At 40.7% G+C, this 12,839-nt stretch overlaps 1 protein-coding gene across 3 annotated transcripts; it reads right to left on the minus strand.

Moving 5' to 3' along the window:
- Positions 1–508: 508 nt before the first annotated feature.
- On the minus strand, positions 509–12,429 carry prim2 (DNA primase subunit 2). 3 transcript variants are annotated; one of them, XM_088304774.1, is made up of 14 exons: positions 12,255–12,429; positions 11,869–12,034; positions 11,673–11,785; positions 11,483–11,577; positions 11,284–11,404; positions 10,803–10,898; positions 10,201–10,338; positions 6,822–6,889; positions 5,860–5,932; positions 5,601–5,786; positions 1,633–1,759; positions 1,298–1,380; positions 1,060–1,128; positions 509–795 (listed from the first exon to the last, which is right to left on the minus strand). In XM_088304774.1, the coding sequence occupies exons 2-14, from the start codon at positions 12,011–12,013 to the stop codon at positions 559–561; spliced, it is 1,551 nt and encodes a 516-aa protein (XP_088160900.1). In that variant the 5' UTR covers positions 12,014–12,034; positions 12,255–12,429; the 3' UTR covers positions 509–558. The 3 variants fall into 3 exon arrangements, with proteins under 3 accessions (XP_088160900.1, XP_088160899.1, XP_088160898.1); XM_088304773.1 differs by having other exon boundaries at positions 11,869–12,041; XM_088304772.1 differs by having other exon boundaries at positions 11,869–12,018; positions 12,255–12,424.
- Positions 12,430–12,839: the final 410 nt, after the last annotated feature.

Here is a 12,839-nt window from a genome sequence, read left to right on the forward strand (position 1 = left end):
ATATTCCCAGAGCTGACAACATGAAGCAACTAAGGGGATTGTTTATTTCCATCCAACCAGCTGCCACCATTTATCCAGACTCTTGCCAGCAAATGCAATATTAGCGAGGCAGCTGGGAAAATGTTCCGGTTAACACCGCCAGAATCAGAACTCACGCCAAAGCACCATCAAGTCGTGATGGGAAAATGAAGCTTCAAATTTGTTTCATGAACCACTTGTTGTATTTTGGAGTCCTCTAGATGGCACTGTTGCTTTAAAATAAAGAGTTTAAACTATGGCAAGTCAGTGTGTGTTCAGCCCAATGTTGAACAGAGAGTGCCATCTACAGGAGTCCAAAAATACTACAACTGGTTCATGAAGCACATTTGAAGCTTCATTCACCCATCACTACCATCAAGTCAACTTGGAACAAGGATAATACAGTCAACACATTGAAAAGATGTTTAATGAGGAAGGCAATATGACTAAGAGTGAACAGGAATGTCCGGTCAAGGGAAGCTCAATGCACTTGAGAGAAAAGAAAAATATTTATTTACTACATGTGGGGAAAAGAACAAATCAGACATCTTGGAAGTACGAGTCCAGATCTTCCGTCATCTCGGCCAAATCCTGCGTTGCATTTGTGTTCGCTGCCTTTTCTCGAGCTGCAGCTGAGTTTTTAAAGGCAGCGTTTTCCTGTGATCTCTGTGGGGTGTCCACTGTCTCGCGCTTCACATCTTTGCCTCCCCCTAAAAGCTTTTGGCTCTCCACAAAGTACTGGTTGGGGTGACTGAGGGGGAAATTGGTATCCTCCACCTGGCATTAAAAATAAATAAATAAAAATACAAAATAAAGTACGCCTGTTAGTATGTCAGATTTTTGTTCCTATTAAACACAGCCCAGATTTCGCACCTGTCAATTTGAGAGGAAAGTGAAACAAAAATCATAATTTCAGTAATAATACCTTTATGACACACCACCCTGAAATGGAATTGGCAATGGAGATTTTACAATACAGGTCAAGTCTTTCCCTCCTGTTTCCATGGTTACCTCTAGCTTCACATCTTCCCGTCTACTTACATTGTGAGTCAGCTCAAAGTATTTTTGGCAGGCCAGCTGGTAGTGCATCCCTTTGACCAGGTCCAATATCTACAAGAAAAGATAGAAGGACAACGTTGGACGTTCCTAAAATGAACTTGAAACATTTTATTTTTACCGAATGGCACATCAAACACGAGGAAAAGAACAAATTGCCTCATAGTGATTATGATGGCGGGACAAAGTGATCAGGAGTGACAATGTTGACCCGACGACCTACCTGACTGATCCCACTAGGGGACACCTTGTAGAACTGAAGCTTCTGCTTCAGCAGCTCCGGGTCACTGTGACGAAACGGACACCCTACAAATACAAAATAAACATGAGCTCTTCAAAAAAACAGCTAGTGAGCATGACGAAGGAAAAATGATGAATATCTACAATATTGGAAATGGAGTATTATGACTCTGTTATTACCTCATTCAATACCATTGACGGCTAAATACGTCATTTTTTTTAACTCAGCTGGTAGTGAATGAGTTACCATATGTGCAGGGTCTGTGTATGCGTGCTTACGTGGACGTTGCCGTTTCCATCTAACAGTTTTCAACTCACCATGATGATCACCTTGGCTGGGCGGGTTTGACAAAATCACTTTCATGCAGCTATAGGGGGTGTAGTCCGTCCTCTTGCCTTCTTTGCCAAACATGTGGCGGATGCTGTAAGCGTACGCTTTGTCAAACTAAGAAACAGCAAAAGGAGGGTAGTTTGTCAATGTTGGGGTGAAAAGAGACGTTATACATCATGCCACTGTTGACACTTTTGTTTTCCCGCAATGAAACATGGCGCTATTAGAGGGAACCTGTGGTGGAAGTAAAGCGAGTTGAATTACGGCTAACACGGCCCATCTTTGCCTTTTTACGCGTTTGTCTTGAGCGAGGAATTTAGATGTGAGGTGCCAACGAACATGCTGGTACAGGAGTGGCGGGGGGGGGGGTTCACTCACAGGCCGCACAACGGATCACTTTCGAACACGACGCAGCAGTGTACGGACATTAAAAGTGAATTAAGGTCTCCCGCTTCTAAAACTCAAACAGTATAACACCCGGCGCGCTCTTACCTTCGCACACACGATAACACATTCATGCCGCAATAAAACCTCTGAACTTGCGAATGTAACAATCTAGCATGGCAATTTAAAAGGCATCAAATCTTCTCCAAGTACAATAAATCTCGTATTAATTATTGAAGGCCTCTCAGGATTCAGAAGGTAATCTTCAGTGTTGAGGCACCCCACCTCTTTTATTAAGACGAACACCGACACTTGGCTCCCATTTAAGTGTGTTTAATGAGTATTGGGTGGACTGATTAGAACATCGTAACACTCGATACACATTCTGTGAACCATGATGTGAAAAGTAACTTTTTCCAGGAATTTGAATTGACTCTTGCCTTCTCTAAGATCTCCTTACATCTTCTGCACCCTTGATAATCCTAGATGTACCCTGATATATCTGACCCCCAAACTGGCAGCATTCAGAACATCTAAGAGGCAGGGGGAAATAAAAACATGAGAACAAAAGCCATATTTAAAGAGCAGAGCTGTAGCTTGCGCGCATCTTGGCTCGTGAGCTCGTGATCATCCTAGCCATGAGGACACATTCACAAAAACCTGCGGCGGCTGAGACAGGAAAATAGGACACAATCAAAGGGATTATGTGCAAGTGCGCGCGTGCACGTGTGCGTGTGTGTATACAGTACACTTGGCATGGCTTCTTAGGCACAGTCCATAGTGACTGATCTCCCTCAAGGTCCAATCTGTCTTGGATGTAATTTCATTAAAATACTCCCATTTATAATCTGCACCACAGGCATTTCCACACTCAGGAAGAAGGTAGTGCTAACAAGTTGCAGATGCATACGTTAAAAGTTGAATTGCCAACTGCAGGGGAAACTGGCGGGATGGGGCAAGCTCAAAATATGCTGCATATCTTGTGAAGAAAAAACTTCATTCCAAAAGCATTTTGACTCCAGGCCTTATATGTAACTGTTGTTTCACAAGGGGAGGAATGTCACGCCTGATTTGTTTTGTTTAATTACTAACCAACTATAGAGGGAAAACAGAAATATTAATTACTATATTCATTATTTAAGTTATTATTAATAATTCCTTATTAATTTATTAGGTTAGTTCAGTGGCGACTTCTTGGGTAAAATTAAACTCAAATGGATGCCTCTTAAGATGTAAAAGCCCAAATGTTTCAAGTGCATAGTATGGATTAAAAGTGTGACATTGCAATGTCAGCAACCCATTTCACCATTGCTAACTCACAAAACGAGTAATTTCTTACTGTGCTGAGTTGTTTTTTTTTAATGACACAGACATTTCTTTTTAAAGATGAAGGGGCCTGAAATAAGATGATCATGGCCCTGTAAACGAAAGGAAATTACCGTAATTTCCGGACTATAAAGCGCACCTTTATATAAGCCACAGAAGTTGTTTTTTTTAAAAAAATAAATAAAAAAATAAAATAAAAAAATATATATATATACAAGCCGCACCAAGCTATAAGCCGCAGTTTTCTATGTTGGAAAAATGTGTTGTTTAGTGCATGTACAGAACGATTGTGTACTGTGAATGCACATAAAGGTACATAAACAGATTGTTAAAACTGTGCCTTTTCACACAGCTTTATTCTTTAGATTTATTTAACGTATTTTCTGAACTATAGAGCGCCCCTAGTGGTGAAAGAAAAATCCACAGAAAAGCCACACTGTAGTAATATGGTTCGAAATCAAGGAAAAAAGTAGCGGCTTATCATCCAGAAAATACAGCAGTTGTCAAGGGCTGCTTGTGTGCTAGAACATACTGGTCATAGAAAAAAAAACGCACTGGTCATAAAGTATTAGGGAGCAGTTATGGGAGCGTATAATGCATATTTACAAGTGCTGTTGGAAAGAGACCTTGGAGGAAATGCCGCCTGTAAAATGAATATTGCTGCCGAGTTGTGTAAATCAATTAAGTCAATTATAGTAGCAGATGTAAAACGTACAGCAGTCTTTAACCGAGGTTTACAGTCCACACAGCTCAAGATTCCAGATGTGTTGCAGCACACACGGACGGCAATCAAATTGTCATACAAGACAATGCGCAGCGGGTACGGATTTCATCCATTTTATTTTTTTTCTGGTATCTCATCGCCTCTCCCTCAGGTCCCCTTTTCGGCATCGTTGGCTCCCATTGCTTGCCATGCGCCACTCGCATACTAATGAGGCGGCTTTGAGCAGCCCGCCACGAAGGCCGACCTCTGACACAACATATACGGCGTGAGCAAGGCGAGCGGGTCAGCGCTGTCTTGTAGGAGGGAAAAGAGCTCTGGGAATTCACCGTTGAGCTAAGACGGCTGCACTCAAGTCGTCACACGACCAGATGGTGGAAGGCACGAGGGACGGCACAAGAAAACTGATGAGCAAGTTGTGAATTATTCTGCCGGTGTGCTTTTGGAATAAGAAACAGCAGGGAACAGCGGCATGAATCCCAAAAATAATTAGTGTTGTTTCGTAAGTGCAAAAAAATGAATAAAAAAAAAAAAAGCGCTTGACAATCCTTGATGTGGATTTTAGCGATGAGCTATGGAACCACAACGGGATTAGTTTACTCAAAGGTATTATGTTAGGTTGCAATATAGGTGCAGGCTGCAAATAACATTAGCGGAGCAAGCGCCATTCTTTACAATATGAATGAAGAACGAGCTATATTTTCATGCAGCGCAGCCTAGACAGAACACACTGCATCTTGTTTAAAGGAGGTTTTTTTTTGGTTCTCCTACAGCTATGAAGTGTAATTTACTTTTAAGCCATTGAGGTAAACAGAAAAAATAGCAGTAAAAGAGCATTTGTCAACCAGCAAAGACTTTGCCAGAAGTTAACGCAAAGTCAGTGACAGTTGATGTAAAACTGTGGCAAACTGTCAGCATAAAAAAAAATAAGAATAAAATTGGGGCTTGTCGCGTGAATAGGCTGCAGCAGGAGGTGAATTTAAAAACGTTTGTCAAAGGAAATATTTTTTAAACAAAAAGCTAACACTGCATTCACCAAAACCTTGTTCAGCTGACATGCTGCCTTCACATTGCTGCCTTTTCAAGTTGATGTCCTTGGTTTGCTCAACAACAATCAGAAGGCGGGAGTTCCTTTATTTGCGACTTTTGAGGAAAAAGCTCAGAGGCTCCGTTTTAACAGCCTTTACATGAGTTGCTCTCTCAAATAATTTCTCCAAGGGATAAAGATTTCATCGTGGAAGGCCACACTTTCTTGAGTAATATCTTACACTCACTTACCTTCGGACTAGAGAGCGTAAAACAATTAAATGATAACAGATCAGAAACTTTTGCGAATAGGAAGGACACTTATGCAAATGCCCCTTTTTAAAACTTTGAAAATTAGACTCAACGCTGTATATATATTTATTTTTTTGAAATACTTTTTGACGACAGTCACAACAGCCGTTAAAATCACGGCGCCGCATCCGTAACAACTGATGCCGACTTTGATTAGGGAGAGTAAACAACTCAAAAAGCATTAACCTTGTCCGTGTCCACTTTGCCTCTGATGAATTCCGACCTCCAGAACTGCAGCGCCTGCTCCAGAGAGAGGCCAATGCCCTTGAGGAAGAGGCCGTACTGCATGCGGCCGCCATGGCGGAGATGGTGCTTCTCTCTTAAGGACTGATGGAGCTGCCTCATGCACAGAGGGAAAGATTTGCCGGACAGCTAGAGAGCGACAAGAACAACTGCTTAGCATCATTCAGAGAACAAAAGCAAAGCGAAATTTCAAGGAACTTACTGAATCAATTTGTTCCAAGGAGATTTTACCAACATTCTTCTGGATGCTGTAGTCCTGTCCCAAATAGGAATGGCTAATAAAGGAAAAGATGCTTTAATTTAATAAAATATAATATAATATAATATATTTAAAAAAATATATAATATATTTTAAAAAAAATAAAAAGTGTGTGAAGTTCACACACACACACACGCACTCACCCCACGCCCACACACCCCCACACACGCACACACACACACACGATTTAGCGCACAAACATAAATTAGAACCTTTACAAAGTGGTGTTGAGAATTCCGATGTGTGCGGTCGTAAGCTAAACATGCAGTGAACTGCATGAGTTGCCACACCGACCTGGCCGGAAAGCTAAAAAAGGACTGCGAGTCGAACGGCAGTGAATCTTATCAGTAGATTTTGGCACTCTCAAGTGGCAGTGCTTTCCATTATATTGTGCACCGCCACCACAGAATAGCGGACTGCCTACTAATCGCAACAAGCTGCCCACTAATTCTCATCACAATGAGCCAGCATGGCTTTCCTCCGCCCCTATTAATGTGCTTCCCTTTATCCCGAAAATGACACCCTCGCTTTATTCTGAGCTGCTTACTTTGGTATTGATTTTCCGATGGCGTTGGCCTTACCAGTGGGTGGTTCCAGTATGTACAGACAAATGCTCCTTAGTTTGTTAGGCTGATAATGATTAAATGAACAATTTGATTGCTTTTTGTTGAATTTGATCCACAACAAGGGAGGATTTAATAAAGATTACACAATTGCTTGGCGGAATTAAAGTGACAGGATTTATGGAACTTTTGTGGTGTTTATCATGCACATAGTTAACTGTGCAATCTGTTGGCGTGCATTTGTGTAAAACATCTGGACCACAAGTCCCAAAAGCCGATTCCGTATCAGGTCCTGTAAGGGAGAAACAGGGCTGCTAAAAATTTATTAATCCCGTCGCTTACCTGAGGTGGTTAAGGAGCGGCTGGAGCCGTTCATCAGAATGCACCGCCGGTAGCGAACGCGCCGTCAGCTGCGGGAGAGATTGGCATCGTTTGAGTAATGGTAAACAGGGTGGGTCGAAGGATGAGAAGAGCCCAACATGGCAGGTTGAGGGGAAAGATTAAGTACCGTGGAGAGAATGAATTAAAAAACAACAACGCGGATTTGTAGCTTGTAGGCTGAATTTTTTTTTTTGGGGAGTGGGAGGACAAAATATGAGCCAACACAATGAGAATCTAACCGTTTGACAAAATGTCCAACACAATTTGGATTTCACAGTGCTCACCTTGTAAATATTTGGCATCCCAACTCCCTAAGTCTGTTTAAAAACAGTTTATGGATTGTTCCTCTTGTAAATGCGATTACAATTTAACGAATACATCTTCTAATCAACTAGAGTGTCGTTTTGTACGGTCACGTAATGCTTCGTATAACACAACAACGAAGATGCAACCAAGAGGAGGAGTCACATGGGACAATCAGCTTTTTTTTTACGAGAGCTACGTTAAAACAGCCCCGCTGTGTCCCCAGTGGACCACATGAGCCATTACATTTAATTGTGCACTTTCATTAGTTTCTCATTTGCTTTTCCATTTTGAAAAAGACGGCGGCCAGTCCCTTGATAGACACGTGCAGCCCAGTTGAACAAATAACAATGACTTTATGGACCCTGTAATGTTCGCCATTCACTGGGGAGGAAACAGTGTTGATTTGCCATTCAACATCTCTATAGAGCACTGAATTGTCAAAATAAAGCGTGAAATAGTTTGTTTTTTGTTTCCCCCCTGCTCAATCATTAGATGAGAGCTTCGGTAATCTACCTGATGAAGTGACAAAATATGTTTGCAGTGTTTACTGATCGTCCACCTTGAAGAAGCTAACATTGTCTTATGCTAGCTATGCTATGCTAGTTATTGCTAACTTGTCAAAAATGGGAGAAACAAATGACTATTCTGCTCCAGACTGAGAGGAACGTCGATTTTTGTTCTCAGGGATTGTCAGATGATGTCGCATATTTTTTTTTAGGTCGTCCTCATGCAATTTGATTGACAGTTGACAACAGGTGCGGCATATTCAGCGGACGTTCCGTTTGAGAGCCAAAGTAAGCCGGGCTTAACACTCTTTTCCATCTTTTACAAGACATTTACTTTTTCTTTACAGGTATTTTAATATATTATGCATGTTGAAATTGAGGAAATGTGTAAAAACTAATCTCAATGTACAACGTACAATCCTGCATATCAATTGAGGAGAACTTGTGGAATCCTGCACACATTCAAACCAGGCAGATGAAAACATAAAGTTCCACTTATTGAGTAAGCGCCAATTTATTTTAATAGCCAAGGAGAAAGAAGAAGCTAATTTATCATAACTGACTCATGGCTATATAATTTCATGTCATAATATGAACATATTAACTCTGTAAACCAATAAGTCACTGAAGCTTAAAGGATGTAAATACATCCTTCGTGCTATTAATAATAACATCTTTCAAGAAGAACAACCACAGCCCAGGCCAGGTACCTGCATATCTCTTCATAACAATAAAGCAACGTTGCTTCGGTTTGCCCCCGAGCTGCAAACTCTCACCACTACACAACCCAACCTCGGTTGTCTCACCACATACACGACTTTACAGAAAACGCCTGCAGCTCCCCCCCTAAAACATCATATTGCACGATATTGCACGAGCCCGAGGGCGTTCAATGCAGTGCATATCAACATTGCACCTTCCGTACCCGCACCCAAGTTGGATCCATGTGTGTGTGTGTGTGTGTGTGAGGGGAGAGGGTGGACACATTCATGTTATGCCCAATCTACCCCGCGGACCTCTTGTGTCATATGTGCACACGTGTTTCCCTCATTTGAACTCTGTGTTTCTTCTCCAGCACTCAGGGCACTGAGGCAAACAAGCAGAGCGGCAGTACACATACAAGCAGAGCTATTGTAAACACGGAATGGGGCCACAAGCAGGTGGCGAGTAAGAGACAATAAAGCAAAGGAGCACTGCGAGCTGTTTAGAATACTTGTGACAGGCTTGGTAACAAGAAATTAGCTCTTTTAACATGGAAGCAACCACTGCTATGTGATAAAATCGGTTTTGTCGCCTGTCCTGTCTCCACTTAATACATTAAAAAAATAAATAAATAATTGCCCAGCAGCAATCTCCAGCAGGATTCTTTAAACCCCGGTTCCTTGCCCGAAACCAGTCTGAGACCACAAAGACAAAAAAAAAAGAAATAAAAAGATATTCTTTTCTTTTTTTTTTTTGGTGCAGTGAAAAATATCCTATCGGCTGGCACCATAAGAAGAATTTATGGAATAGTGGAGGCGCCGTTATTAGAGACGATAAATGATTCAACACGATACATGATTCAAGTGAATGAATCAATCTATAGATACTGACAAAAAGTCGATATTATATATTATATATATATATATGAGCCATGATTGGCCGTTTTCTGCGAGCCCTGAGCAACTGTGATTAAAAAATAAAAAGATTCTGGTGCTTAACTCATATTGCACAAACACGTTAATTCATCAAAATGTCATGTTTTGCCTTGTGGGCCTGCATTGAACATAGGCGGTGGAAAACTATTTGGGTTGCTTCCCCCTTTGATGGTGTTTGAAGTTATTTACTGCACCACAGCAGTCCTAATTCACATCTGGTTGAGCAGCTCTGTGAAGAGATGGATGCCGAATATAAGACACCTTGTCTTGTAGACAGAGGTGGGCAGCTTTCTCGAGACAATTCACTGGCTAGTTTTAAGTTTACGAGAGTTCCTGCAGAGATTCCGTCAAGAAAAACAGGTGCCACCGGCAGAGTTTTTCCAGCAACACTGATTGCTTCTTAAAACTTGCTTAACTGTGTGACATTTTGAAATTGCTCAACAAATTCAATTCCTCTCTACAAAGGTAACCATTTTGGAGTTGTCAAACACGATTGCTACTTTCAAAGTCAAATTGGAATTATGGAGATGCAAAGTGAACACATGGGTGTTTTACAAGTTTTACACAGTAGCAGGGATTATAAAGAGAATTAAATTGCACCGCGTCTTCGTTCTCCCAGCATACATGACCATCTGTCACAGCTTCCAAAAGAATTTGACTATTACTTCCCAAATCACAAAAAGACTCTGGGATGGGAAAGAAATGGATCTTGAACACGAGTAAACAAGAGAGGGGAAAGCAACACTATCACGACTTGAAGGGGGACAATTGGAGAGTGTAGCGTTTTTAGTCGTTATTTGTTGATTCGGTTGTTTAGCCCGCCGTTCTATAGCATACGAGAACTTCAAAGCTGATGGCTTTCCCAAACATCGCGCCGCTTAAGATACTTACCGCAAGAGCTTTGGATAACCTCGTGCGAAAATCGTTGAGCACAATAGTGACGATGTCCTGGTGTGGGATGTACACGTAGCCCGCTTTGAGGTAGACTTTCCTTGTTCGTACCAGATCCAAAGCATCTTGGAAAGGAACCTCGACAACAGAAATCAGAGCAACGGTGTTTTAAAATGTGAATACGTTTATGAAGAGACAATTTATCTCACTTTGTGAACATATTTGTCAAAACATTAATAATCCCCTTGCAGCATTCACGTCTTAAAATTGTATTTGTGCTGAAGGATTTACTCAGTGTTGGGTAACATTTAATACCAAAATAAACACAGCTAAGGCTTCAAATATAAATTTACAGGCAAGACTGTAAAGACAGCATTTCCAAGACTATAAAGTGCACCGTATTAAAAGGCGCAGTTTCATGCATTGCCTCTGACAAAAGTTAAAAAAAGCTAAACAAAACGAAGAGCAGTCGACTGCCCCTGAAGGAGTGTCAAAAAAGGTTTGACAGGTTTTACAGAACTCTGACAAAAAAATACATATATATATTGTCAGGCGTGGAACACAAACCAAGAAGCAGATTGAGTGAGGTTTGAGGAACTCACTTTGTAGAACTCTTGATCCTCCACAGTGATTCCACTCACGCCATAGCTGGAGTTGACAAGTTTATCTTGCAGAGCTCGCTTCTCCTCCACAGAAATCTGAAATAAATGTCGTCAGTGATGACCACTTCGATGTACAGTTAATTAAGTCTAACAAGAGAAATGTAACACCTCGGAGATCAGTTTGAAGTCTAACTGCGCCATCTAGTGGAAATGTTTAGACGTTCAGTTTTGGATGATTTGCTACTGCTTTTGTTTTTCCTATTAAGGAAATTCGATTTTCTCAGTATATTTAAGAGGCAGGCATTTCATCAATTGGTTCAAAACATAAACAGGAAAGACCGGAGCCAAGATTCAAATCCCAACCCTCTGAACTGTAAGGAATTAAACCTCAAGTCTGATTCCAGTAAAAGTAAATAATGGAAGTGTTTTTATAAGCAACAATAAAATACAATGCTTATCTAAAATAATGACTAAATCATACCGCATCATATTGGAGATTATTTTTGTGAAGAAATTCCAACTTCAGTTTGGGATGTAGGTCATTGAAGCGGTAGCGCAATAGATCCACTTCCTGCTGTATGAACCACCTTCGGAGATCCTCCCTGAAAAAGATCCCGTGTGAAATTGATTTTGGTTCTTGTTTAATTGGGACACACAGCACACTTGCAAACATCAGTTACGTCTGGCAATAGGCGAGTCTCAGAATGAAATGGGAGATGTGGTCCTTTCTTCGTTTCTCGTATTCACTTGGCCCGCTCTGAGTTTTTCTTTCATCCTGTATTCAATACACAGAAAACATATCGCCTCAAGTTTGTGTTATTGATCTTGAAGGAATATGCTATGAACAACACCATCAAGACTCCTACTCACGGTGTCCACTCTGTAAGGAAAATTCAGGTTTTTAAACTCAATATCCAACTTCTTAATGTACTGCTCAGACAATTTCACATAGCTCACGCCCAAATTCTCAACAGTCTTCAACACTACAGGGACAATAAAAGAGGAGACAGAACATCATTATTTGATGACAGATGACAAGTAATATGCAAATGTGAATGTTGCTTACATTTCAATCTCTCCACCGCGAATGTTTCAAATTCAGTGAGAGAGATGTTCTCGAGTGGAGGTTGTCCATAGAACTGCAGAGGAAGTCCATAGAGGTCTGTCTGAGGGTTAGTGGCAAACTTCCTCCTTCTGCTGGAAAACTCCATGAAGCCTACAAGCAAGTCAATCTAAGATCTATAAAAAGTGGCGTTATATTGCATATTGATTGATGTTTCTAATGATTCGGCTGTCGGTTTACGAATCTACAAAGTATGAGAATGACGTCTATTGCACTGTTAGTAGAATCGGTGGAACAACATGCACCAACAAGAACTCTAGTAAGTGTTTTTTAGCTGTATACCAGTTAAATAGCTGCCAAAATAATCAGATTTTTATGTTGTTGTTTACCTATCAAGTGATTGAAGGGCTTGTGTCTGTAAAACGGCTTCTTCCTGAGTCTATCCCGCCAAATGGTGCTGAATACTTTAGAAACGCGGGGAACTGATGACGACACACCAAAACCAGGAAGTGTGGCTGGTTACGCTCCGCCCTGTCTTGATTTCTGAGCACTCGTTTTGTTGTTCTGTATGTCCCGTTTCGTATTGCTTCTTCAGCTTTCACCACTTCATCTGAAATACAAAACGTTTTTTTAAACGCTTAAACATGTTTTGTTGCTGCTGGTTTGTTCCCTACATATATTAAGAATTGACTCATTGAAAACAAAAAAGAATGAAATGATAGAATGATAGAAGAATGTTTCAGGCACATAGAATTAATCTTAATTCAGAAAGTTCGTGTGGAAACTTTTAACTGTACTTAGTGCAGCAAAATGAGTACAAACGTACTTAAATTACTTACAGTCACATTTTATTTTATTTATTTATTTTTTCTAAATCAGTGTTTCTAAAATCCACTATCATCTAAATCATGAATTAGACAATGTGGGCCATTCAGAGTCCCTATTTGTACAATTATGATTTAAAACTACAACTG

Source organism: Idiotropiscis lumnitzeri, chromosome 9 (genome assembly GCF_059441095.1).
Source record: "Idiotropiscis lumnitzeri isolate Australia: NSW breed Sydney's pygmy pipehorse chromosome 9, RoL_Ilum_1.0, whole genome shotgun sequence".
NCBI lineage: Eukaryota > Metazoa > Chordata > Actinopteri > Syngnathiformes > Syngnathidae > Idiotropiscis > Idiotropiscis lumnitzeri.

What these genes read in the sequence shown, in the direction of transcription:
- prim2 (XM_088304774.1), bottom strand. Translation starts at nt 12,013, where the DNA reads ATGGAGTTTTCCAGCAGAAGGAGGAAGTTTGCCACTAACCCTCAGACA. An exon ending in CCGCTCCTTAACCACCTCAG is followed by an intron (nt 5,933 to 6,821) that starts GTAAGCGACGGG and finishes TTCCTTTATTAG; the next exon opens with CCATTCCTATTTGGGACAGG. An exon ending in CCCCTAGTGGGATCAGTCAG is followed by an intron (nt 1,129 to 1,297) that starts GTAGGTCGTCGG and finishes CTTTTCTTGTAG; the next exon opens with ATATTGGACCTGGTCAAAGG.